The sequence below is a fragment of the Saccharomyces eubayanus genome, chromosome VIII, assembly GCF_001298625.1.
Source record: "Saccharomyces eubayanus strain FM1318 chromosome VIII, whole genome shotgun sequence".
Lineage (NCBI taxonomy): Eukaryota > Fungi > Ascomycota > Saccharomycetes > Saccharomycetales > Saccharomycetaceae > Saccharomyces > Saccharomyces eubayanus.
The window spans coordinates 625,182-650,991 of record NC_030983.1 but is presented as its reverse complement, the minus strand read 5'-3'; the positions used below and the strand labels follow the sequence as shown (position 1 = coordinate 650,991).

The 25,810-nt window shown below is 40.1% G+C and overlaps 15 protein-coding genes across 15 annotated transcripts; 4 read left to right on the top strand and 11 right to left on the bottom strand.

Annotated features, from left to right (window-relative positions):
- Window positions 1-1,180: 1,180 nt before the first annotated feature.
- MCH5 (riboflavin transporter) lies at window positions 1,181-2,749 on the top strand (the record flags this gene model as incomplete). Its single annotated transcript, XM_018368122.1, has 1 exon — window positions 1,181-2,749. One exon carries the CDS (start codon window positions 1,181-1,183, stop codon window positions 2,747-2,749), a length of 1,569 nt encoding a protein of 522 aa, XP_018219504.1.
- A 130-nt stretch (window positions 2,750-2,879) lies between these two features.
- RRG7 (Rrg7p) lies at window positions 2,880-3,608 on the bottom strand (the record flags this gene model as incomplete). The annotated part of the gene is made up of 1 exon (XM_018368121.1): window positions 2,880-3,608. One exon carries the CDS (start codon window positions 3,606-3,608, stop codon window positions 2,880-2,882), a length of 729 nt encoding a protein of 242 aa, XP_018219503.1.
- Window positions 3,609-3,843: 235 nt separating this feature from the next.
- Window positions 3,844-4,074, top strand: BIL1 (Bil1p; the record flags this gene model as incomplete). The annotated part of the gene is made up of 1 exon (XM_018368120.1): window positions 3,844-4,074. One exon carries the CDS (start codon window positions 3,844-3,846, stop codon window positions 4,072-4,074), a length of 231 nt encoding a protein of 76 aa, XP_018219502.1.
- A 686-nt stretch (window positions 4,075-4,760) lies between these two features.
- ISW2 (DNA translocase) lies at window positions 4,761-8,126 on the bottom strand (the record flags this gene model as incomplete). The annotated part of the gene is made up of 1 exon (XM_018368119.1): window positions 4,761-8,126. The coding sequence occupies one exon, from the start codon at window positions 8,124-8,126 to the stop codon at window positions 4,761-4,763; it is 3,366 nt and encodes a 1,121-aa protein (XP_018219501.1).
- Window positions 8,127-8,512: 386 nt separating this feature from the next.
- On the bottom strand, window positions 8,513-9,748 carry CPA1 (carbamoyl-phosphate synthase (glutamine-hydrolyzing) CPA1; the record flags this gene model as incomplete). Its single annotated transcript, XM_018368118.1, has 1 exon — window positions 8,513-9,748. One exon carries the CDS (start codon window positions 9,746-9,748, stop codon window positions 8,513-8,515), a length of 1,236 nt encoding a protein of 411 aa, XP_018219500.1.
- A 75-nt stretch (window positions 9,749-9,823) lies between these two features.
- DI49_5121 (uncharacterized protein) lies at window positions 9,824-9,901 on the bottom strand (the record flags this gene model as incomplete). The annotated part of the gene is made up of 1 exon (XM_070202112.1): window positions 9,824-9,901. The coding sequence occupies one exon, from the start codon at window positions 9,899-9,901 to the stop codon at window positions 9,824-9,826; it is 78 nt and encodes a 25-aa protein (XP_070058212.1).
- A 487-nt stretch (window positions 9,902-10,388) lies between these two features.
- On the bottom strand, window positions 10,389-11,672 carry RAX1 (Rax1p; the record flags this gene model as incomplete). Its single annotated transcript, XM_018368117.1, has 1 exon — window positions 10,389-11,672. One exon carries the CDS (start codon window positions 11,670-11,672, stop codon window positions 10,389-10,391), a length of 1,284 nt encoding a protein of 427 aa, XP_018219499.1.
- A 329-nt stretch (window positions 11,673-12,001) lies between these two features.
- Window positions 12,002-14,242, bottom strand: BUD7 (exomer complex subunit; the record flags this gene model as incomplete). The annotated part of the gene is made up of 1 exon (XM_018368116.1): window positions 12,002-14,242. One exon carries the CDS (start codon window positions 14,240-14,242, stop codon window positions 12,002-12,004), a length of 2,241 nt encoding a protein of 746 aa, XP_018219498.1.
- Window positions 14,243-14,742: 500 nt separating this feature from the next.
- Window positions 14,743-15,408, top strand: MBF1 (multiprotein-bridging factor 1; the record flags this gene model as incomplete). The annotated part of the gene is made up of 1 exon (XM_018368115.1): window positions 14,743-15,408. One exon carries the CDS (start codon window positions 14,743-14,745, stop codon window positions 15,406-15,408), a length of 666 nt encoding a protein of 221 aa, XP_018219497.1.
- Window positions 15,409-15,621: 213 nt separating this feature from the next.
- On the bottom strand, window positions 15,622-17,061 carry MUM3 (Mum3p; the record flags this gene model as incomplete). Its single annotated transcript, XM_018368114.1, has 1 exon — window positions 15,622-17,061. One exon carries the CDS (start codon window positions 17,059-17,061, stop codon window positions 15,622-15,624), a length of 1,440 nt encoding a protein of 479 aa, XP_018219496.1.
- Window positions 17,062-17,364: 303 nt separating this feature from the next.
- TIM18 (Tim18p) lies at window positions 17,365-17,943 on the top strand (the record flags this gene model as incomplete). Its single annotated transcript, XM_018368113.1, has 1 exon — window positions 17,365-17,943. One exon carries the CDS (start codon window positions 17,365-17,367, stop codon window positions 17,941-17,943), a length of 579 nt encoding a protein of 192 aa, XP_018219495.1.
- A 353-nt stretch (window positions 17,944-18,296) lies between these two features.
- DI49_5115 (uncharacterized protein) lies at window positions 18,297-22,166 on the bottom strand (the record flags this gene model as incomplete). Its single annotated transcript, XM_018368112.1, has 1 exon — window positions 18,297-22,166. The coding sequence occupies one exon, from the start codon at window positions 22,164-22,166 to the stop codon at window positions 18,297-18,299; it is 3,870 nt and encodes a 1,289-aa protein (XP_018219494.1).
- A 307-nt stretch (window positions 22,167-22,473) lies between these two features.
- Window positions 22,474-23,190, bottom strand: UAF30 (Uaf30p; the record flags this gene model as incomplete). Its single annotated transcript, XM_018368111.1, has 1 exon — window positions 22,474-23,190. The coding sequence occupies one exon, from the start codon at window positions 23,188-23,190 to the stop codon at window positions 22,474-22,476; it is 717 nt and encodes a 238-aa protein (XP_018219493.1).
- A 257-nt stretch (window positions 23,191-23,447) lies between these two features.
- RRS1 (ribosome biogenesis protein RRS1) lies at window positions 23,448-24,059 on the bottom strand (the record flags this gene model as incomplete). The annotated part of the gene is made up of 1 exon (XM_018368110.1): window positions 23,448-24,059. The coding sequence occupies one exon, from the start codon at window positions 24,057-24,059 to the stop codon at window positions 23,448-23,450; it is 612 nt and encodes a 203-aa protein (XP_018219492.1).
- A 501-nt stretch (window positions 24,060-24,560) lies between these two features.
- Window positions 24,561-25,357, bottom strand: RPS10A (40S ribosomal protein eS10; the record flags this gene model as incomplete). The annotated part of the gene is made up of 2 exons (XM_018368109.1): window positions 24,561-24,826; window positions 25,312-25,357. The coding sequence occupies 2 exons, from the start codon at window positions 25,355-25,357 to the stop codon at window positions 24,561-24,563; spliced, it is 312 nt and encodes a 103-aa protein (XP_018219491.1).
- Between the last annotated feature and the right edge of the window lie 453 nt (window positions 25,358-25,810).

Genomic DNA, 25,810 nt, shown 5'->3' with positions numbered 1-25,810 from the left:
GAAGAATCAAAACTTCGGAACTTGCAAAATGGCGGTACTTTCACTTTTACTTTGTCTTCTGTTTTCGTTAACAAAACTGCGGGAATGGCTTTCCGGTGTGGGGAAACGAATTTCGCTCATTTCACTCTGTTTCAAAAAAAAGCAGAGGCACAATCCCTTGATTACCGCACATGTGGCAGTTTGATTACTCAAGCAAAAATAAAAATAGGATTTGCAGGAAGCAGCTAGCGACGCGTTTTTTAAGGTATCCGTGGATCGCGCGGAAAAACTTGCATAGCTGAAATTTATTCAATACAAAGGTGCCATTGTTCTCTATTGAGCAGGGGAGAAAGGATCTCAAGCACACTAAAGCCACGACCGAGACACGGAAAGCTGCGGAGGGGGGGCCCGGGTTAGCTATACAATCTTACAGTTCCGCGCGCTCGAAATAGATTTACTCCCTCTTTCCCATACTCAAAAAATTGAGCGAAATAAAAATAGACAGTTCGCCAGACAGTTCCATTAAAGGTGTCTATACGAATTAATAAACCCAATCCAGATCACGCATAGACTCCGTGCTTTGTTAATTTTAGTCCGTTTCTTTCCGCTATAGCAGCTTTGCCTCGTCAATCAGCGCAACTAGGTAGAGTTCAACGTCGGTCATTTCCGCATAGAGTCAGAATCATCAACTGGCATTATCACCTCGGGGTTGGCTTCCCGAGCTTCGCTGCGCTTTGAAGCCCGAAAAAGAAAAGACGACAAGGGATTAAAATCTTGACGCTTTTTCTGTCCAGCTGCGGCCCTTTCTAGAAGCCTTCGAGGCACCTGAAAAAAGAAATGCACCGGAAAAATTATTGTTCTGAGTCAAGCTCGGCGGTATTGTATGAGTGCTTTGTGTAGCAACAATAGAGAAACATCGCCAAAAAGAACTAGACGAGAATTTTTCAAAATTTCTGGTATATTCCTCAGGGAAACACGTTACACCTCTCAACAACTGTAACCACTTGTTTATATAAACCGCTTGCTGGATGCCTTAATTGATCAAAATGTTTCTTCTTTCCTTCGTATGCTGAAAAAAAAAGCTTTTCTGTAGGAAAATACTTGAGACTTAACTCATTAAGACCACGTGAATATATCGCTACTCAGGCAGTCTTGAAATTGCTATACATTAAAATAAAAACACTAGAACAAGTTTTGAATAATGAGCTCCGGAAACTTGTCACCTAAAGATACTATTGTTCCAGAAGAACAAACAGCTCAACTGCGGCAATCTGACCTGGACGAAGACAGCATTAACTATAATCTGGAAGAGGATGAAATAGTACCTCTTRAGACAATCACTTCATATGCGTCGACCTTGGTATCAGCAAAGGAGTATTCCAAAAAGACAGACGATAAAGTTACAGACATTGAAAGCCAACCAAATTGGGGAGAAACTACTTCGAGGGCTCACGACAGTGACAATGAAAAAGAGGACACTGAAGATGAGGCTGATAGTTTCCCTGAAGGGGGGGCTAAGGCTTGGGTCGTTACGTTTGGTTGTTTCATGGGATTAATTGCATGCTTCGGCCTATTAAATTCAACAGGTGTCATGGAAAGTCATCTGCAAGACAATCAATTGGCTAAAGAAAGTGTTTCCACCATTGGTTGGTTATTCTCTATATTTCTTTTTGTCTGCTTTGCTTCGTGCATCATAAGTGGTACTTACTTCGACAGAAATGGCTTTAGAACCATCATGATTGTAGGGACTCTCTTCCATGTGGCCGGTTTGTTTGCCACTGCTAACTCCACCAAATACTGGCACTTTATACTATCCTTCGCTGTTGTCTGTGGGTTCGGTAACGGTATCGTGCTAAGTCCCTTAGTGAGTGTCCCTGCCCATTATTTTTTCAAAAGACGTGGTACTGCTTTGGCGGTAGCCACCATCGGTGGTAGTGTAGGCGGTGTCGTTTTTCCAATCATGTTGCGTAGCTTCTTCTCCATGAAGTCAGACACTGACCCAAATTACGGGTTTGTTTGGGGAATTAGAACATTGGGATTTTTGGATTTGGCTTTGTTAACCATTTCAATTATCTTAGCCAAGGAAAGGTTGCCACACGCTATTGAAGAGTCTAAAGATGGGGAATCACGATTGAGATACACCATTAGAGTTTATATCGTACAATGCTTTGATGCGAAAGCCTTCCTTGACATGAAATATTTGTTTTGTGTTCTAGGAACGGTATTTGGTGAATTGTCTATAAACTCAGCTATCACATATTATGGTTCATACGCTACCAGCCATGGGATTTCAGCAAATGATGCCTACACGTTGATTATGATTATAAACGTGTGTGGTATCCCTGGGAGATGGTTGCCTGGTTATTTGAGTGACAAGTTCGGTAGATTTAACGTCGCCATTGCAACTTTGCTTGCACTGTTTATCGTCATGTTTGTTGGTTGGTTACCATTTGGTACCAACCTAACCAACATGTACGTTATCAGTGCCTTATATGGATTCTGTTCTGGAAGTGTCTTTTCCTTACTTCCTGTCTGCTGTGGACAAATCTCTAAGACAGAGGAATTCGGTAAACGTTACTCTACAATGTACTTTGTTGTCGCTTTCGGTACACTGGTTGGTATTCCAATCACAGGCGCTATCATCTCTAACAAAACCACAGCAGATTATCAACACTACATCATTTTTTGTGGTTTAGCAACCTTTGTCAGCGCTGTCTGTTATATAATTTCGAGAGCATACTGCGTTGGTTTCAAATGGGTCAGATTTTAAGATCGGATTAGTACCCTGGATGGTATCTTATAGAATTTCCGATCTCAAATCTTCAAAAAAGTACGTTAATGATTTTTTTTTTTGGAATGTGTAAATAGACTATTTAATTAAAACTTCCTTTCCTTTTTTTTCACTTCTGCAAACCGAAATCACTACTCTTGTATATGCCTAGTTTTAGCCATGCGGGAATATTGCAATCTTGTAATAAAGTTGAGGCGTATGAGTTTTCATAGTAGTTGACCAATCTTCCTGAATTGATCAAGTCAAACTTCCCTTCGCCGCTCTCTTTCAGCATTTCGATCCGCAAATATATCATAGGTAGCGCAATATTATTGATAAGTTTCAGAGTATCTTTTGTAAGCAAATGAGGAGAGCACATAATACAGACAGTTTTATTGCGCTGGCTATTGGATACCAGTGAGATGAATGTTCCTACTAATTCACGGAATTCTTTCGGGGCCAGCTTTGATTTAGTGAAGGCTTTACATTGGACCAGTACTTTCAAGGGTGTAAAAGTATTATCAATTATTCTATACTTCAATGGTTTTAAAACGAAACCATTTTGGGAGTGCGTTCTCTTTATAGTATTAGTTGTTTCTAAATTGCCCATCACCAATGAGGTTTTCGCATAAATGTAATCTACTGGCCAGCTCCCCTTCACATCTACTCCCCCATCATGGGCGCCACCAACTTTCTCTAATTTAGTCATTCGCAATTTTTCAGATAGTTCTCTCATCACCGTATACTCATAGAGATTTCCTTGGAAAACCGTCGAATGAGCGACAGCAGAATTTTGTTCGATGTATGCTTGAATTGCTGAATTATTGAGCCATCTTCGTCCTAGATAGTTTCTTATCATGTTCAATGTTGAAAAAGAGAGCTCTAAGCAACCTGCTGGTCAGTTAATGTCATATTTTTCGCCTTTCAGTGGTCTTTTCCATTTTTCATTTTCAATATTGTAGTTTTGAGCTTTTTCGATTGCCTTAACTGAATAAAAAAATAAAGCATTAAAAATGCCAGACCTATAAATATCTTTTTGTGCTTATCTTGAAGGCAACAGGAAAACCAATAGATATTTTGCAAAGTACATTGTCATGAGTACTGAAAAACTGGAAACTTCTGAAGAGCCACAAGCTCCTTTGGCCAATACTTCTGAGACTAATTTAGTAAAGGAAGACTCCGAGAATGTTGTCACTGTATTTGACCTCGCAAGTGAAATAGAAAAATCATTGAAGGACGTACAAAGGCAAATGAAAGAAAATGATGACGAGTTTTCACGAAGTATACAGGCAATTGAAGAAAGACTTAACAGATTGAGTCAGTGAGATTTTAACAACGCCAACAGAGAAACTTTTGACTTTTTCTTTAAGGTCAAGCTCATATGTGCTACCTTGAAGCTACAATGGTAATTGTCCGATCTTGCTGGCCAATCATTTGCGGTACCCATATACTGTCTTTGGCTCCCTGTTTCTAATCAATCGAATCACCATGGGAACATTCCCATTTTTTTGCAGCTAATGGTACATTGATGCTGCAAACTTTAAGTTGAAAGTCAGAACAAGGATGCCGGTTTACTACATATTGATTTTGCAGCTGCTATAAAATATAGCAGGTGCGTGTTTATAAATGAACCTTCTTAGTTTAAGACATAACGTGAACTAAAATGAACTTAAGTTTTGCTAGTTTATAAGTCAAGGGAAAAAAAAAAATGTATATGAAACCGCCCTACCCATTCAAAATACATATTGCCTCCGTTAAGGCTATCCTCTCTTATAATTCTACCTTCAATATTCACGAAAAAGTGAACCACTTAACTCTTCTTTTAAATATTAAAAAAAACCAACACTGATGATCGTTCTCTCGTTGTTTGTCATTCTTTGTCTAGGAGCTAACAGTTATGAAATGACTAATGTTCGTTATATATCATTAATAGAATTTGCTAGTCCAGTTTCAGTTCCCTTTATGTAAGTAAATGTAAATGATTACGTCCTCTTAGTGCTGATCCTAACAATCATACTTCTTGCTCTACTTTGGGCTTTTTGTCAACGTGATTGCTTATTTCCTTTTGATTCGGTACAATTGCTAATGGAATATTTGGTACCGTAGAGGCTCTGGTACTTTCATTTTGAGATAGAGGAGTATCTTCTCTAGTTGCGGTGGTTCTACTTCTTTTCTTCTTGTTTGCGTCTGGTTGTTCGTACTCTCTTACAATTAAAGTTAGAAGCGTATGCACTCTCTTTGATAGTTCATGCACTGTTCTCGTTCTGATAAACCAGTCAAAAGTAAATAGGTCACTCATCATAATTTCTTGCTTTATTTTGTCGTATAGTTTATCAGCACGCAGCCCATATTTGTTTACCGCCAATAACAAAAATTTGTCCTCCAATGTATTATAAGTTCTCCTTGCATTGTTTGGGGGATATTGTATTACTAGCTCATGCAACGGATGTTTGCACTGTTCAATTTTCTGCCTCAATAAAGTTTCTTGGAATCTTAGCTTTTCATTCTTTTTTTCGCCAAGTTCGACGTTATGTAAATATTTTTCCCAACCATTGATTTCCTTCAGCCTTTCCCAGAATACTTTCGCATAATCTTCAACCTCCTCTGGTGCCTTAGAATCTATAGATATCTTGATATTCTCCAAATCATCTCTACCATATTTGCAACAGGCATTGATGAACGACATGAAATCTCTTTTATTCCAATTACTAAATGCTTGTGATATTAGCCTTTGCTTTTCTAATTCATCTTCTTCTGTAAAATCAGGTGCTGAATCGATCTTTTCTTGCTCCTCTTGAATTTTTTTTTTAAGTTCTTCATGGGCTGCACGACCTTCTGGATCCCCTGTATCTACATATTCGTCATCTTCTTCTTCAGCATCACTGCCTTCATTAGGGGTATTTCCTGTAATATCATAGGAGGATACCTTGTAATTAACCTTCCTCTTAAATGCAAGTTGTTCCTTTTCTTGTAGAGCGTTCAATTCTTTGGGGAAAAACTGAAAATCCTGACCATGGATAACCTTCGGGGCACGTGGCGCTTTAGGTTGTGGAGTTTGCTTAGTTGCTGATTTAGATCCGCCACCAATAATCTCCTTATAGTAGTCGTCGACCGAATACGTCGTCTGTTCTCTTCTTCTTTCCCTTCGAGACGGATTAATCCATTCTGCAACTTTGTCCTCCGATTTTTTTTGGAAACTTTTACCGTTCCATTCATAAGCGGATTGGTTTTCTATCCCATTGAATTTTTGTAGGTCATCAAGCCCTAAACTTTGGTATTTGGCATTTAACTTTTGGGTCTTTTGTTCTCCCTTTTTCAAGATATCATCAATATCTGCATCAACAGTAATTTTGCTTGCTTCCTTCTCAAACATGTTTTTAGCGCCAAACTGAATCATATCTAAAAGATCGTCTTTTGAATTACCCAGAGATGTGGTTTTCTTGCCGGTACCCTGTTGAATAACCAATTGGTCTAATCTTAATTTCTGTGCAGCACGTTCAATAACTTTTTCCTCGATAGCATTTTCTGTGACAAATCTGTAAACGTGAACTTGTTTCTTTTGGCCGATTCTATGTGCTCTATCCATTGCTTGTAAGTCAGCTTGAGGGTTCCAATCAGAATCAAAAAGTACAACGGTGTCAGCTGTCACAAGGTTGATACCTAGACCACCAGCACGTGTAGTTAACAAAAAGACGAACTTTTCAGAATCTGGTTCATTAAAATCATCAATAGCCTCTATACGTTCTTCGTGGCTAGTAGAACCATCAATTCTACAATATTCAAAATCTCTGAAATAACAATAATCTTCCAAAATATCCAACAGCCTTGACATTTGACTAAAAATCAACACACGAGAACCCTTTTCCTTTAACCGTTTAAGTAATTTATCCAATATGATCATTTTGCCGGCATTAAAAATTAAATGTTCATCTGTAGTATATGGTGGACCAGGTTCTGCACCTTCAAAAAGATACGGATGATTACAGCACTTCCTCAGTTGCATGACAATATTCAGTAATCTTGTTTTCCCCTCTCTTTTCCCAACAGCACCATTAACGGCGTCGATGTCCTTTTCCAACAGCGATTTGTACCATTGGATTTGCATATCCGTCATTCCAACATAAACGTTCGTTTCGATTTTAGGTAATAGCGATTTTTCAACATCTGCCTTCACTCTTCTTAGTAGGAAAGGGTTTAACACAGAGTGCAGTTGCTGGACTACAATTTCTTGATCTTGCTCTGAATTGTTTTGTTCAAACCAATCGTCGAATATTGCGGAATCTCCAAATATATCAGGTAATAGGAAGTTCAGTAGAGCCCATAATTCATGAAGGTTGTTCTGTAAAGGTGTACCCGTGATTAATAGTCTATTTTTGGAGTAAAACAATCTAATTATTTGAGATAGAGCACTTTGTTCGTTTTTAATTCTGTGAGCTTCATCGATAACAATATATTGCCAAGCCAATCTTTTCAAGGCATTTTTTTCTCTAATGACCATTTCGTAAGATGTAATCAATACATCGAACCTAGCTTGTAATATGATGTTACGCACTATACTAGCTCTTGTATCTTTATCCCCGTGTAATACAAGAACATTAACGTTTGGAGTCCATTTGAGAAATTCTCGTCTCCAATTATCTAACGTCGATTTCGGCACTATAATCAAAAAAGGGCCCTCAATTTGTTTAACGTATCTTAGATAGCCCAGGAACGAAATTGTCTGTAAAGTTTTACCCAACCCCATTTCATCTGCTAAGATACCGGATAGTTTGTTTTCATGCAGTGAAATTAGCCAGTTCAACCCTTGCACTTGATAGTCTCTCAATTTCCCCGATTTGACAAAAGATGGAGATTCAGAGACGAATATGTCTTCTTGGTATTCATCTACAATCTCGTCTTCTTCGTCAGCCATCAATTCAGCATCTTCCTCCTTTTCTGTTTTTCTATGATGACGTGAAGAAGAATTGATGTCGTTTTGTGATTTGGAGAGCTTATTTGAATCAGAATCGAGGTGTTTCAAGAGTTTTTGAATGTTTTTGTCATGCTTTGCCTTCATACCAATAAAATGACGGAAAAGGTCGGTGACACCCAATAAATATTTAAACCGTTTGTACGTATCGGACTTATCTCTTTGTTTGGCGTATTTTGGGTCTACGTCTAACACGAACTTTTTCTTCCTCTGAGCCCAATATTCCGGAGGTCTATCTGCAACTGTATATGCTTCTTTACCGGATAAGTCTTCACTTTGGTCGATATTACCGCCATCATTGTTATAGCCTGAATCCGAGTCAGATGCGTCGGACGGACTCTCTACCGAGGATTGGTATTCGTCATCTTCGGAGTTATGTACTTGATCTTCCTCCTGATGGGTCGTCATGATCAAGTTATATGTTTCCTTTGTTATGTTCCAGATCAAATAAGGGAAACCGACAGCAAATATAACGAAAAACAAACAAGAAACACCACTAGTACGGACTTTCTCAAATGTATAAAGAAAGCTATGCGTATCAAAGACAGCTCAGTTTTACAAAGATGTGTTTTCTTTATTTTTTCAACTTGATTTTTTTTTTTTTAAGATGGCAACTTGAAATAAAAACATTGTATATACGTTTTTTAGTTTATTTATTACCGAAGGCGTTCCGTCGATTATGACAATTGATCATTGGTATGGCTGTTGTGAATGAGCTAAATTGGAAATACGATGAATAAAATTGGATCATATTTGTCTGTATAAATATATATGTATATATATGGAGAGAATGTTTAGAACAATACTCTTTCCTTAGCTAATTTTGTAACGTTAAAATTTCGCAATTGAGATCTATCACCCTTATGAGCTGTTTTTTGTGAAATTGAGTTTTTTTTTTGAGAATCGGATTGATAAGCTTCGATATTGTCGAAGAACTTGTCGAACAAAATGGCGGTGTCCATGGGACCTCCCTTTGCTTCCGGGTGAAACTGGGTAGAGAAAATAGGCCTTTGCAAATGGATCATACCTTCGTTTGACTTATCGTTTAGGTTAACGAAGTAAGGTTTCCATTGGTCCTTGGGTAGAGTCTCAGGATCCACTGCATAACCGTGGTTTTGCGAAGTGATGTGGCATTGGCCCGTAGTTAAGTCCATGGCAGGGATATTATGAGCTCTATTACCGTATTTCAACTTGTGGGTGGAAGCGCCCGAGGCAAGGGCCAAGAGCTGGTGGCCAAGGCAAATACCAAAGATGGGGATACGGTCGTAAACAGGGTTGTTTAGTAGCTCTTTGACGTTCGCAATGGTGGCTTGGCAGAATTCTGGATTGCCTGGGCCATTGGACAAGAAAATACCGTCGAACTCGGACGCAACATCCTGGATTCTGTAGTCGTAGGGGAAAACGGTCACGTCGGCGCCCCTCTTTGCCAGACACCTGATGATGTTTTCCTTGACACCGCAATCAATAAGAGCGACATTTGCTCTGGCCTTGTCAGGCAATGCAGAGACATGGAACGGCTTCTTGGTGGTAACTTCAGCAACCAAGTTGGTGTTCATGGGATCGACGTAAGGAACCGCGTCTTGGTTATCCAAAGTGATGCGGCCCAGAGAAGAGCCTTGCTCTCTCAAGTATTGCACGAGCTCACGAGTGTCCACACCGGTGACGGCGGCGACACCCTCTCTTTGGCACCACTGTGCGAGCGACTCGACAGCAGTCCAGTGCGAGTATTGATAAGCGTACTCGGCGACCACGATGCCGACGACATGGATGTGTGGGGACTCGAAATATTTCAGTAGATTGAACTCGTCACGGGCATCGCCGGATGGGACACCGTAGTTGCCAATTAAGGGCTGAGTGAAGACTAGTATCTGACCACGGTAGGAAGGATCCGTCATGGACTCCGGATAACCGACCAGGGAAGTGGTGAAAACGGCTTCACCAGCGACAGACTTGTTTGCGCCGAAGGAGATGGCTTCGAAGGAAGGACCGTTTTGAATGGCAAAAGTAGCCTTTATTTGGGAAGAAGACATTTTTATATTAATTGTAGTTGTAATTGTAGTTTTAGATTTTTGATAGTAGATATAGGATTGGATAACTCGGCAGAATTAATGGGAGCTGGTTTTCCAGATGTGGTCAGATATGTAGTCTTGGCAGGTGTATTGAGAGTTGGATAAGCTAAACATATAATGTTTTTGTTAATCTTAGTTCAAATCTGCAACAGTGGGTGTGTAGAAAAGTTGATTACCTTTTTTCCTTGCAGTATTTAAACAGTTAGATGTTCGAGAATATTGTGTTACAGATCTGAAAAGAAGAGAAACGAAACGAGAGGAAAAAGAAACGAGACATGAAAAAAAAAGGAGGGGTGTGAAAAAAAGTGACAGCATACTGACACACGAATACTAGCCTCCTAGTGAAGATTCTTATATAGCACATCATCGCCTTTTTTTTTTCTTTCCGCGAGACGTAACAAGAGGGCCTTCCACTAAATTACTCATCATGAGCTAATGCGATGCGATAGATGGGATGAGTCAAACACCCTTCCGCGGGAAACGCCGGCCGCCGTCGGCGAGGCCTGCACTTAACGCCCCTCGCTTTTTCCTGCACTTAGCGTCACGCGCGCCGCCGCGGCTGCGCGGTGCACGGGCGACGGTGACGGTGACGACATCGGCATCACACACGACGACCCGGTACGCAGCTGAAAATCACCGTAAGCACGGCCGTGGCACCCGCCACGAGTAGCAGACACCACAATCCGCGCTTGCGCAACAGCCGGCGCGTGAACGGGTGCTGCACGCTGGTGAGCCGGCTCTTGCCGCCGAACACCGCCAGCACTCCCGGCACGTGATCCGCGTCAGTGGCGGCGCCAGCATTGTCGTTGCTGTTTTTGTGTCTGTGGAGCAGCCTTTGGGTGACGCCAAACCAGGAGTACACGATATCCACCTGGTACATGCCGCACACGATGCAGTAGCATCCCAGCGCAAATGGCACCACAGTGACCACGCGGATGGCACGGCCGTATGCCAGGAAGATCAGCACGTATCCGATCCAGAACCCAATGCCCAACCATAGTAAGCCGAGGCCAATCCGGCTTATGGATGTGTGGTTGGAAAACGGAGAGCGGGAGATGTGCGTCTGGCCCCGGGAGCGGCTGTTCTTCTCGTTGGTGGCGCCAACGGAGTGGAACCGCCAGTCGGAAATCTCGTCGTGGATGTTGTGCAGGGCAACCCGGCTCAGGAATTTCGGGAAGCAGTCCATCTCTAGAAACTGGTATGTCAGAGTCTTGACGTCGTCGAAAATGGTGGCGTCGTACCTTCGTTCAACCTGTATGTCTTCTAAAATGCGGGCCCGTGTTTCCGCCGGGATGTTGCTCAGGTATCGCTCGCTTTGCTCGGGCGATATCAAGTAGGTGGTACAGAGCCCCATTGCGCTGTGAAGCAGTTGTTTTGTAGTGATTTGCGGCACGCCATCTTGTTGCGAGCGTCTTTTCAGGATCTCGTCTACGATCAGTGCCATGTCTTCGTTTTGGAGGGCGTCCTGGCTTATGCCGGATTGATGTTTCCAGTTCCCCAGCATTTGGTTTAATTTGGGTGAGAATGGCACGTCGCTGGTGCCGTTTTGTAGGAGGTTCTCGGGTGTTTGCAGGTCCAAGTGACCCTCTTCTATTAATGCGTCCAGCAGGTTGTAGGTGGTCGCAGAGCCGCCCCCGTCATGCTGTTCTTCTTGTGGGAAACTCGCCAGAGACTTCCTTACCATTTCGACGTAGCTTTGGCAAAGCCGGGTGTGGGCCATTAGGTCAACCCAGAAGTCCAAGTAGTTGATGGCATATGGGAACTGTGAAAGAAACGTGTAAAACGTCCAGAGATCAACAGGCGTCGATGTCCTCTGTATCAGTACTTCATACAGCGTCGGTAGTCGTTCGTGCTGGATTTTTTCGAAATCCTCCACGTTGTTCATTCTTGGAGAGCTTTTCCGTGATACTGGATGGAATAAGATGCCTTTGACAACGTTGCTTTTGGCGTCTGCTCTTGACTCGTAGTTTATACCAAGTTCTGTTGTTATGTGTTATTGATATTCTCGTTTTGTCCGCATTCTCGAAGACACGAATTTTTCTTCTTTCAATGGCGGCGGCGGCTTTCGCACCAGCAATTGTTAAATTAATACGTGCTGGGTTTCCCCTATAAAAAAAAAATAGAAAGGCCCATGGGCGCATCCTTTTGAATCGTATCATTTCGTATCGTCTATTTTTAGTGCTACATACGTATATTGTGTATTTAGTTTTGTATTTATGCGTCGTAGTACCCATTGGTGCAGGTGGAAAAGAAATCGAGCATGTTCTCTTGAGCCAGCTTGAAAACGGTCTCCGAGTATCTTGACGAGATTTCGTTGGACACTTTAGTCAACCCCATGTCTTGAATGACCACGCTTAACGAGTCCAGTAGACTTATGGAGAACTCGGTGTACCAGCGGTGGTTCCAGCAACATATCTTCACGCAAAGGTCAATGATGCTGTTATCTAGCTCTCTTATGCGCGAGCTAATCACCTCCGGAGCCATGTCGTGTGAGTTTGGCGAGTTGATAAAATTTTTAATTCGTTGACGCTCGTTCACGCAATACTCCAACAGCTTCCGGGCGCACCTTGATGAAAACCTCTGCGATAAGCCATTCTGGAATGCTTTGGCGGCTTCGGGCAAGTGCCCCAACCGACGTGCACAGAGCCCGAATAGCTCCCATTCAAACGTCAACTTATTATGGTTGTTGTTTTGTACGTCCATATACAGTTGTTCGGTTTGCCACAAGGTGTACATCTTCAAGTCTTCATACAAGAGCATGAAGAGGTTGTCTAACCATCTTTCACAAAGCCTTTTGGCCCTTAGTGGCACTTCTTCTTGTTTCTCAACGCCCCTGGGCAACGAAGATGACGAATTTTGGTATTCGTCCTCCATAACAAAGATGTTTGACCTGTATTTCAACAGATTTTCCCAGCCGGTGATTTGCACGATCTCCGTTAATAGCCTGTATGCCAGTTGGAAAGTGGACTTCAAATTCGATGCGGCCAAATTGACTAACATCGGGTCTGCAGACTGGTGTTCCTTTTGGACGTCCTGCGGATTCAACGATGTCACTTCATCTAGCACAACATCGATGGGCAGTGGTAAATGTAGACTATTACTAGAGGGCAATGGAACTACTCTTTTTAGAATATATTTTTCCTTTAGCGGGGACATGGGGCACGAATTCAGTATCAGTAATGCATTTTCGATATCATTCAACCTGACGTATGCCTTAGATAAAATATACCATGGTCTAAACTCACTCGGAGAACAACTAGCGGCTTCTTGTGCTATGTTTTGAGCTAAAGCGTAATCTTGCTTTTTGTCTATTAAAAATTCCGCTTGTAAACACAATAGCTCGGATTTGTAGTCCATGTCAATATTAGCGCTTTTGGTCTTGTTGTCAGGTGACAACTCGTCGTATATCAGTTTCATTGCGTCTATTTCTCTGTCACACGCCAAGTAAATCTTGACCAGTATTATAATTGCCTCGGGGTTTTTGGCTGCCAGGTCCTTGAGCATTGTCTCCGCCATGGTGACATTACGGGTTAGCTTTACTATTTCTACCAGCGTTTCCACCAAGTAATTGTTTGTGTTGGTTACATTGGCTATATAGTAAGGCGCGCCTAATAGTGGTCCTTTGTGGTACACCACTGGGAACAATTCAATGAAGGACTCAGACGTTTCATCTATTTGCCACGTTGTCAATGGGTTCAAAATCAAAGTTTCTACCAAGTTCTGCAGCTCGCCTTCTTCTGCATTATCTTTCATCAGCATGATTGACCTCACGACTCCGCTTATGAACGTTTCCGCCCATATGAGATCCTCGTCCGCATGCGATTGTATTTCCACATTTTCACCGTTGCAGTCTACTATGAAGTTTTGGATTGTGCCCGGGATGTGAACGATGACATTGACGTCGCACTTCCTGAACGCATTCCAGGAGGAAAATGAAATCCGAGAAACCTGGAAGATTTTCCTCTTACCAAACCAAATTTGAGGCATCTCGGTGATAATGTCCGAGATTCTCTTTAAGAAGATCGCAACCGAGGTCGGGCCGGATGTATCAATACCCATGGAATAGAAAAATGTTCCGATCTCTCCCTTTAGCTTATTGTAGGGATGGAACTCGGTGACCATAGAAGCTGCGTCATTACCGGCTCTAGTGTTACTGAACAGAGAAGCAGTTGTGGAGTTGGTGGTAACAGCGGCATCGTTACTGTCTCCGTTGGTTATTACGGAAGCGGCAGAGCCATCGGGTGCAGCTGCGGCGGGTGGCTGAACTGCAGCCCCGTTGGTCCTACTCGTACTGTTGATAGTATTCGTGTTGCTCGAGGTGGGCAAGTACTTTGCTAGCGTGATCAAGTCCGGCGGACCTAAGTCTCGAAACTGCGGCAACCTGGCCTTTCTCTCATTTAGAGCGTAGCCAATAAAATCCTCTTTCACCTCCGGTATGGAATTCTGCGTGATCATTTGTGGGAAACGCTTCTTTTCCAATCTCCTTTCTTCTCCTCGATTCTTTCTCGACCACTTCCGATATTATAAGAAGCGTGTTTTGAAGAAAGTTTTTGAGAACGCCAATAACGTCATCATCTCGAGCCTAAACCTGCGTACTATGCACTCTTTCAAAATTTCAGATTTTCCTTTTCTTTTCCAGCGCGGGTATTGAAATGAAATTATGAAAGCAAGGAAAGAAATTCGGTCACGTGACAAAAAGGGACTCGAACTGGGCCAGATTGATTGTTGTTGAGTTATAAGGAAGGTATGTCTCAGGCCTTGAATGAACTAGGAAACGCTGCCGACATACAGCATGATTCTCTGTATCATGCAACTAGAATAAAGCAGATATATAGAAAGTACAGCCTCAAGCATATGCCAATCAGTAATGATGTAGTTGGTTACAACACAAATCGAACGTCTCTCTTCACATTAGGTTACCCCGTGTGGAACTGCTACCCGACGCGTGGAATCCCATGGAACGCCGTAGAATAATTCTGGGGATTTCGAAAATGGCGACCGTTTCCTTCACGCACCGCGCCCCTTGGCGCGTGTTGTATATATTAAGTAGCTTAAATGGCCCGGTTTTTTTCAAACAGCAGCCAGTTAGTAGGGCTCAAAATAGAAGAAGCACACAAGCTACAAGCAAGCAAACAAATACAACTAAACTTTTACATAAATCAAACATGTCAGACTGGGATACAAACACTATTATCGGTAGCAGAGCCAGAGCCGGCGGTTCAGGCCCAAGAGCCAATGTCGCCAGATCTCAAGGACAAATCAACGCCGCAAGAAGACAAGGTTTGGTTGTCTCCGTGGATAAGAAGTACGGTTCCACCAACACCAAGGGTGACAACGAAGGCCAGCGGTTAACCATGGTTGACCGTGAGACAGATATTGTCAAGCCTAAGAAAATGGACGCCAACGTCGGGAAGGCCATTTCGCGCGCCAGAACGGAGAAAAAAATGTCTCAGAAGGACTTGGCCACCAAGATCAACGAAAAGCCAACCGTGGTTAATGATTACGAAGCCGCTAGAGCCATTCCAAACCAACAGGTTTTGTCCAAGCTGGAAAGAGCCCTGGGTATCAAGTTGAGAGGTAACGACATTGGTTCACCTTTGGGTGGTCCAAAGAAGAAGTGATTGGGGGTTTTCCTCGCGTTTCCTTTCTTTTTGCACTGCATGTCATCGATGAAGCATTCTTAATAATGTACATTATCTTATCATGATCGTCTTATGGTTTTTGTTTTTTCAAAGTTATCTAATTCAAATCTTCTCGTTTTCCTTTTTTTTTGAGTTTTTTTTTTTGAGCTTTATAGAATGTTAAATATACACGTATATACGACTGATTGGCCTTTATTCGGTCTCAATTTTAATTTTCTTTTCTAAGGAGTCAATTAACCTATCTTTCTCTACCCATCTGTTTTCAAGCCATCTCTCCAAGCTCACATCGTTGTATGCGAGTAGTTGTTGAATTTGGTGCTTTTTTATATGTACCATTACTACAATAGGGTCTTTCTCCTTCGAATTGTCTTCGGACTCCATTTCTGGTCGAATCATCTCGAAAATTGTCGGGGAGATTTGCTCTAATTGGTAACCTTTATGAATTTTCAAATCTCCATTAATATGATCATGTCCACTGTCAGTGTACTTGACTCTATAATAAACTATGGTGAAATCATAAATGTATGGATTGATCAGTACCGGCTTAGGTTTCCCTTGGCTTGCCTCCTCCTTTTTCTCGAATAAATAAGAGTTGTCAACGATCATGGGCGGCATTATTTTATTAGACATTTTTGAAGGTTCCATTGTTATACTTTTATGGACCAATTTATCAATTTCTCTATGAAACAAAAGCCTTGCCTCTTTGATAATATTACTATGGTTTTTTTTTCTTTTGATGTTTTTAATTGACGAAAATGCACTCATTAAACTGGTAAAATTTTTAAATCTTGGGTATAGTAAATTGTAAAAATTTGTAACAAAGGGGAAATCTTGATGTAGTTTTCTCTGAATAATTGAAAGCTCTAAACTCATGATATTAACTTCCGGGAAGATAGCGATTGCCTGATTGTTTTGTGTTTCTAATATGTTTCTTAATTTATCTGGCGGCAAATTAAGGGTTTCATCCTTGAAGAATATGTTCTTCAATAAATCTAATTGAGGAAAGTTGAACATTTTACCCCAGCCAAGAAACTTTAACTGGGGCCATTCAGGTAAATCGTCTCCCTTCCGTAATTTTTGTATAAACTCCCACATACTATAATACTTAGTAGGACAGCTTTTGAAAAACAAATAGTTTAGCAAGGTGTAGTCATTAACTGACCGATGATTGCATATCATTAAGGTTGTTTGAAATTTATTGTCCTTAAAGAAATTCAATTCGTCACTTCCACCACTAATAAAAATCTGGACGTTTTTTTTTTTCTCAAATGACATTTCTACTAAGTGTAATTGAAACCAAATTTCAATCATTTCCAATATTTTATCTAGGTTAGGTATCATTCTCTGCTCAGTGTATCTGAGTATCCTTGAAAGTAGTCGAATCTTGTACTCTCCAATTATGGGGAAATGTGACCAAAATCTGTCATATAATAAGCGTAATCTAAGGCAAAATGCATTTCTGTTAACAAATCGAAGACACTCATTGAATGCGGTTAAAAGCGTGTGGATATAAAAGTACCCAAAAAGAATAAGAAGTCGTGGGCTAAGGCTCAGCCAGTCTGAAATGTCCAATTGTTTAACTTGGACCCTAGAGCCAATCATATAGGTTTCGAAGAAATCAACAAAACCCATTTTGAATATATTCTTTCCTGAGCTATTTAATTTAAACCAAAAAACACCTATCACTGAATGGCGACTATTCTATATTGAGTTCCTTGCCCTTCCAACAACTTCCGGTCCTTCTTTCTCCCTTTCAATTGTCATAGCTTTCATTTTGTGTCATTACTGACTCTCTCTGGCACTCTGATTTTTGAAAAACAAATCGTTTTGCCGAGAGAGTAGATTGGATAAAAATGATAATTTCCAAACGATAGAACACTAACAATGATCAAAAGTAATTGCCTGAACCTACTAAACAATTTGTGCTTGTGAACAATGCTAATCTGTCGTGGTTGGAAACCACTACTCAATGCTTCTTCTATTATAAGAGACCCTATACGAGCTGTTCTTCCAGGAGCAACAATTCCAACTAAAAGGACTTTTCATAACATCAATCGCTTATATGTTGAAAATAACACAGACGGTATCACAACTAAGACAAAAGAAGAGTCTCATTCGACGCAGATGTTCAAACCTCCGGAGACCTCTCAGTATGAAGGCTCTTACCAAAGAGATTATGAAAGAATAGCAAAATATTCGTTAATACCATTAACAATTGTACCTTTTTATGCATCCTTGACCGGTGGAGTTATGTACCCGCTATTGGATGCATCCTTATCATCTGTTTTCTTGATATACCTTCAGTACGGTTTCACGAGCTGTATTATCGATTATATACCGAAGGAGAAGTATCCAAGATGGCATAAACTAGCTCTTTATAGTCTTTACGGAGGATCCATGTTGTCTTTGTACGGTATCTATGAGTTAGAGACAAAAGATAATGGTTTTGTTGATTTAATAAAGAAGCTTTGGAATCCGAACGATGACCATTTGTATATATTCGGAAGAAATTGATCTATAACCGTTTTTCTTTGTTTTGCATTTCAAAAGTCATACGCAGACTTTCAGAACTAGGTCCTTAGATTTTGGTCTTAAAAAAATTGCATGATTAGGCTTGTCAATTGGAAAAAACTTTTAGATAGGTAAGAAAAGAAAGTCGTATTTCTTTCTGGTTGAAAATCATTTTTAGTTTGACCAGTCAATATTTTTGTACATATAATTATTACATTTAAGTTTTGTTTTTAAATAACACATTTCAGAAAAAACATTTAAATACATTCTATATATCAAACAATACTTGTGAAAAGAATTGTAACCATAAATAAAGATGACAACGATTTCTTATTAGCCTTAATATGACTAGTAACTTATTTTTTTCCGGTAGAACCGACTGCTTTTCTTACGGCTCTTCTATTTTTCATAGTGTTAACAAGGTCTCTTCTATCGTGCAAGATGCGATGAACATAATCGTGCTGGCCTTTTGCAATCAAAATCCTTAATATGATGTTCATTACCTCTGCGTCTCGTTCTAGTTGCTGCTTGGGTTCTTTCATGATATTAGCCGCTAGAGATTTTTTTCTGGATATTGTTCCGACTGATTTATTAGTAAAAGTAATCGGAGTCTTCTTCAAATAAAACCATTTCAAATACTCTTCATAAACAGGAACTAATCGATCAACCTCTTCCTTCAGTTCGGATACGCCTTTATCATAGAAAGCTGGAACCAGTAATATGTTTTGGTAATACTCATTCTTTAGTTCTGCAAGAGGGGGGCCTTCTCCTTTGTTATGAAAGAAATCTATACATAGTGCGCCGAGCCATTTAAAAATTGTTTCAATTTCTGCTTGGGTTAATGGACGGCCGTATCCTGATACCGTTTTTGTACTTGAAATGGTGTTTTCCCAGAGAGATTTCTTGGCTGATCTTAATATATTGGTTTTAGCACTGTTCAGAGATGGTAAAAGAAGCAAGTCAGCATTCTCTAAAACTAGGTTCCAAGCTCTCAGCATTACCATAAACAGTAGCCTTTGAGAAAGCTCAGAGGCCAGAATGTTCAAGTTCGCATTTAAATAGTCAAACAATGGTAATATTGCATCATACACCGCTTCATCAGATGCAAGTGTGGTGCCATGGTGACCACAAACTGTTTTCAATGTAGTCCTTGAAAACGCAAAGGCAATAAAATTAGAGAATTTGCTGACCATCAAATTTATTGCACGGTCTCTTGACCTACTGAATGATCTGTATATTCTTCCCATGGAAGAAACGGCATCTATTTTTTCGCTTTCCAGAGAAACTTGACAATGCAGCGTTCCCTGTGGGTTTAAAGTGAGCGAAAAGTCGAGAGGAAACCCATCATCCTTTAATTTTCTCGGAGAAAGTTTCATATTTGCTTTCCCACATAAGTCGTCTTCAGCCAGGTTCTTCAATCTACTATGTGGATGGTGCCATATAGTGAACACAATATCGTTCGACTTACCAAAAGGTGATTCGAATACAAACTCTTCATCCCATTTGGGAGTAACTGACCTTGAAACAGTCTTGGTTGTCCCTATCTCCCGTTGCAAAGTTATGTTTCTCATCGAAACATAAGAATTTGAAAGCCCTGTTTTACTGAAACCTTTAACGTTGTCGGCACCAATAATCCTAAGGGTGTACACTTGTTTCATATTCTGATCATCTAACAGTTTTATATTATCTTCTGATTTGCGAGAGGATTGATATTGGGCGATAATAGATGATATTCTTGATGGATCTACTTTTTCTTCAAAACTTTCTAACAAAAACAGTGTTTTATCAAGGTCGTTGAGTAGCACGCACGTACGCTTCTTGAACTGATACGGGGCTGGTGCCACAATTTTTGGAGTTGATTTAACCGCATTCTTCAAATCTTCAAATAATCTACTACTTCTTGATCGTTCATGATTCGGACTGGTATAACTTGAAACACTAAGATTAAGCGACGATTGAGAGTCGGAGCTTTCTAAAGAGTAAGAAGGCTCATCACCCTCCTGTAAATCACTCTCTATCATGTTCATTACTTGTGCTGAATATGATAATAGGCCATCCGAAAAGGCCTTCAAAACCATCGTGATCATTTGTGCTAGTTGCACCTCATTTTCCCAGCCAAATTTCTCAAGCATGCCAGTTGATTCATTTATCATTTTAAATATATCCAAGACTGACCTACTGAAATAATCTTGATCGTTTATGGGTTGCCAGTTTTCGGTTTTGAGAGAAGTTTTGATGACTTTTTGAACATTAAGGCTTACATCATCACATAACTGAGCTAGATATTTGATAAAATAATCTTCAAGATTGAAAAAACATGTCCCCTTTGGCTTTACCTGAATGTAAATCTGCCTTAGCTCTTTCAATACATCGTACATATCCAGTGCGTCCATTGGGCCCAAACCTTTTCCGGTCATTTTCATGCTGCTTTTTTCAGCAGTTTTTATTAATTTTAATGAGTCTGAACCGTACACTTCACAGAGAAAAACTGCACATTGTCTAGGTAACGATATTTCATCCAATAGTGGTTTACTATAGCGTTTTTGGATTGCCTTTATGGCGTCAATAATTGTCTCCACAAGGTTATGGACGCTTTGAATTTCAACTGTATTACCTTTTAACATGTCTTGCAGAAGCGAGATAAAATACTTTTCCGCTGTCTTAAAAAGGGTTCTTTTAAATACTTTTATCCAATATTTTTTGACGGCAGTGGCCTGTGCCTGGTAAAATTCCATTACTGGATCATCAAGTATACTCGAATAATAAAAAGATAAAACTGGAGAGAATTTCGGCTTTGTACTAGAAAAAATTGCTGTCAAAAGGTTACTTATCGTTTTCATAGATTGATCTGAAGTATGAAAAAGATTTGCTGCCCACAAATAACGATCTGGAATGTTCCAAGTGGATGGGTCCAAATTATCCTCTGAACATAGGTATTTATTGCGGATAACAGAAAACAAGTTTTCGGTTATTGGAATATTTAACTCTTCATCATCTAATACACTTAAGTTTGCTGCCGAATATAGCAAGGAGGATATGGTGGAAGGATACTCGACCCTCCAATATCTTGCTGATTTATGAAGGAAAAAAAGAGCTTCTTGAGAAAGGTTTATAGCATTTACGGTATCAGAGCACTCTTTTTTTAAAACAAGGCTTATGAGATGGACGAATACGCTTTTAGCATCTTTCGGTATGAGACGATTTTTGTGAGAGCTGACTTTTTCGCCCGTTCCAAATCGATCCATCAAGTTGGCGATTTCAAGAAGTTCATAATTCTTCCATAGAGTATAGTCTCTGTCATCTGAAAAATCTGAAGCAGTCAATAATCCAGTTTCTTTCTTAATTTTTTTCCTCAAGTATCTCAATTCACCGCAAAATATAGGATTTGTGGAATCGTCCTTAGCGGTTATTACATCTTTTTGAAGCTTTGTTTCATCTACTTCAAATAGTTGCATAAAATATGACATGTGTGAAATATCTTGGACTTTGAACGAAGGTTGCTTACTATTGCTCGTGCCGCCAGAAACACTTCTATATTGGGGCATAGGTGCCGGTGAGGTAACTTTTTTCTTCCTTCCTGCCGTCTCACCCTTTCTGAGACTGATCTTGTAATCTAGCAATCTCTTTATAATCCCTGCACAACTGTCTGGAAGTATATCGATCACAAGGTCTATGAAATACGCTACCTCGCTAAACAATTCGTCACGTGAGCTACCAACAGTCAACTTTTTTAATTCGTTGCTAGCCACGTTCGTGAAATAACCAACAACTTCTTCCATTTGACTCATCTTGGAAAATGCATCGGCAGTAGAGGAATCAAGCATGCTATAGTACATCTTGACAATACTCTTCCAATGCATCTCATCCGGCGCCAAGCTCTTATTGCCTGAAATTTGTGCTAACTTTCCCTTTAATATTCGTAATGTTGCCTGTACTATATCATGTTCAGACATGTCGTCTTGCTTATCAATCAGTATTCTCTTTTCATGCTGTACCTGTGGATTATTTGTTTTGTCGGATAGSGCTCTTCGTGTATCTGTTCTATTTGATTGTAATGATGTGTCTCTAAACCGTGGTTCATTAATGTAGTCTAGTATAATCAGTTTTAGTGTATAAAGATAGACGTCCGATGCAGGTACATCGACATTAATGACGTTACGTATTGATGGTATATCAGCAGACACATCAGTGACAGACGATGAAGGTGTGGAGACTGTTCGATTCATAAGTTTACACTAGCTATAAAAAAAGGGTCTATAAAATGCCTTCTTATCCTTTTGAAAGCATAAATGTAAAACTGGTATCTAATAAGCGTCAATAATCTTTGATTTTGTTTACACTCTTTATTGAGGTAGTTATATACATATACATATTTAAGTATATATATATATATATATGCGTATTTTCTTCGGGAATGTTTACGTTCCAAAATGCAGCTCGTAACCGAAAAAACAAAGCAGGCTAAGGTTACCGATGGTTAACGCTTTTGTTTGTAGCTAACATCGTGAAGACACTGTCTTCACTTTTCTAATACTAGCTCCCATTTTTGTCGTATTGATGTCCTTCTGTATCGGATTGCTCTGAAGCGCTGGGCTTTTCAGTTTTGCTGATTGCTTCGGAACAATCGCTTGTTTTATCAGGGTCTGTCATATGCTTTACCAGAAGTTTGTGCATCTGAAACATATCAGTACTTTTACCGAATATTAACTCCAATTTTTCGTCACTTAGTATTTCTTTTCCATTATTCGGATTTTGTAGGTTATGCTCTTTAATATATGCCCAAATTCTTCGTACAACATCCGTTCTAGTTAATTGGGCCTCTCCTAACAAATCCGCCAATGGTTCCGACAATGTAACTTTTCGTGTAGAGATAAGCGGCTTTTTAGGCATGGATTTTCTCTCTTGAACATCCTTTTGCCTAACTGCGCTATCTTTATCTTCTTCTTCTTCTTCTTCTTCTTCTTCTTCTTCTAATGATTTTTTGTTTACACTTAATTCCTTGGTGAGTTTCATTGCCAAAGTAGCATTTTCCTTCAATAAATCTTCGAGGGACCTTTCAGGGGGGGGTGTTGCTTTTATAAGATCCAAGCGCTTTCTTATTAACTCATTAATGGCTTTCCCCTGTGATTCGACGTCAATCATAAACACGTCTTTTAAAGCTATTCTTACCCTTTTAGTCGTAACCGTTTTCAAATACATATCAGAGAGGATGATATCAATCATCGTAGCACAATCATCCCACTCAGTCATCGTGTATTAGAGGCCTTTTTTGAATGCTTTCACTCTTACTAAAGTCGCTACTATCATACAATTAGCTTTCTTCTTGCAAAACAGCGAAAAATATATCGAGATATAAAACGGAATTTTAATATTCTTCTAATTTACAATTTTTATATAAAAATACTAGATGTAGAGTACACATGTATAAGGTAATGCTATGGCTCCAAGAAAAGGTCGGCGAATGTGATTGAGAAACACACGGAGGGAAGAAGAAACACTTGATATTATTATAAAGCATTCTTCATATTTCTTTTTTGCTGTTTTTCGTTCTTCTTTACCAAACGTTTTCTTTCTGCCCTATTCAAAGTTCTTGGATCGATCAATTCCTTTTCAGTACCTTTTACTTTATCGTCTACTTCGACTAGCCATTGACTATCTAGTTTCTTATTTGCACCCTTGTAACCCCACTTTGGAGCCCATTCACCAGAAGCTTCATCATAAACCATCTTACCTGCTCTCTCCTTTGGTTTGATACCTTTTTTAGCTGCGAACTTCTCCCATTTGGTCATAGCCTTAGCCTTTGGTAATGGTTTTTCTCTTGGTAGCTCAGTGGTGGCAACAGGAAGTTGTAGTAAAGTCATCACAGAACTTTGGCCGCTGGTACCGCCTGCAGATTCGGTCGTTGTCTTCATAGGCAGAGATAATAGCTGGTTGATCAGTAGCTGAACATTGTCACGGGTGAGGTTCTTTATTTTTTCCTCACGCTTAACATTTGAAGAATCAAAATCATTTTTATCCAAAACGTTGCTGTCGAAAGCTGCCAAGTTACCCAAGTCGTACACAACTGGGATAGGCTTTTCAACGGTAACTGGCAAGTTCTTATAATCTTCTGCTGACATGTAGAGTGTTGGATACGGATATTCTGTCTGGATAGGCTACTCGGTTAACTGTACAAGACCTATTAAAAAGACAGCCTTCTTGTTACTACCACACATTTTGCTAAAGGCTCATCTCATCGCCTGGAAAATTTTTTATGGGCAGGGTTATCGCGAAGCGAACAAGAAAAAGATCACATGTAAGGAGGAAGAGGTATAGACGCGGTTCTATTTTTGTATACTATAGCATAATGAAACATCGTTGCTTCCCGGTTGTAGAGGTGCCAGACTGCCAGCAATGCATGGTAATAGACACAGGCGTTCCACTGTTAGTCGTGGTAATCTACCCACCACGCACAATGCTTGTAAACTACACATGTTCTTGATTTTGATTTGACTTTATTAATTAAAAAATATACATAAGTTCAATGTAATTGAAAAATACAACACATCAAAGTATAAACCTAGATATATAGAACCAGAAGAATGTTACAAAAAGAAAATTCAATTGGACTTATGAATTTCTTAATATCTTCTTTGTGGTCTTTGAGTTGGGTTTCTTTCTTGAATGTAAGTACCTGGAACAATGTGTTCTGGCAAGTTCAAGTATTCTCTCAAGTATTCGACACCTTCTTCAGTCAAGGTGTAGTAGTAATATTGCCATGAGAATTGAGTCTTGACGTAACCCTTGGAAGTCAAAGATTGCAAAGCCTTGATGACATACAAATTCTTGGTGTCAATTTCTTCGTGCTTTGGTTGGTTGAAATCCTTCTTAGCGACAACAACACCTTCTGTATAAAAAAGAGAGTAGTTTTGGAGGAAATGAAAATTTCATTTTCGCCAAAAACATTTATTTTGTTAGTAAAAAAATTGATCGATTGATGAATTGATGGGCGCTCATAGCCTTAAAGATACACGGACACGAGAATCAAAGGGGGCTATCCGCACACGATAACAGCGGCACTATTTTACTCAATTAAACGTATTCCCTGGCGCGCCTACTATTATTTGTGTTCCTTCACTCTTGTCAATAGAGCGCTGTATTTTGCATGGCGTGGTGTATTCTGGTCTCTCACAACTCCTCAGTGCAAATATTAAACTTGCCCTATTCCACATCAGCCTATTCCCTAACCTCTGCGTTCATCATTAGTTGGACGTATATGGCATACCTGAGTGTACGGATCTATATGCGCTACCGTTGGGTATATGTCTATTCCTTCCTCGGTATCTATTCCCGTGTATCTCCACAGTTTTTAAAAATTATCTTAAAACATACCTTGGAATAAGTATTGGTGGATCTTGTTTCTGTCTTCCTTTGGCATCAACATCTTGGCTACTTGTTTTGTACTGTTCTTGCTAAACTTTGTTAATCAACTCTACCTACCTAACCCAAAAGGTTCATGAACTCTAATATGCAGTTTAATCTAACTTGCATGCTGTTGGTTGATAGTTTTGCAACTGAGCGTGAACTGTGAGACACAACGCCCATGGGCTCCCGCTGGCCACTTCCCGTACCATCTCCGTATCGCATCCGCTGTGTTGCTGGACAGAAACGTCACAAAGCATCCAGAAGGAAGCTGAACTCGCACGCGAAAAATGGAGAGACGCACAAAGCACAGAAGGGATACCGTTGGATTGTTTTTCAAAAAATAAAAAAGCGGATTATTTGCACCCATGCATCTCCTGGATGTACAGATTCCTGAAAAAAATATCAGTCTATCCTTTTAACATGAGTGAGAAGGTGCCTTTATCGAAGCTAATCAGGGGATTTTTAA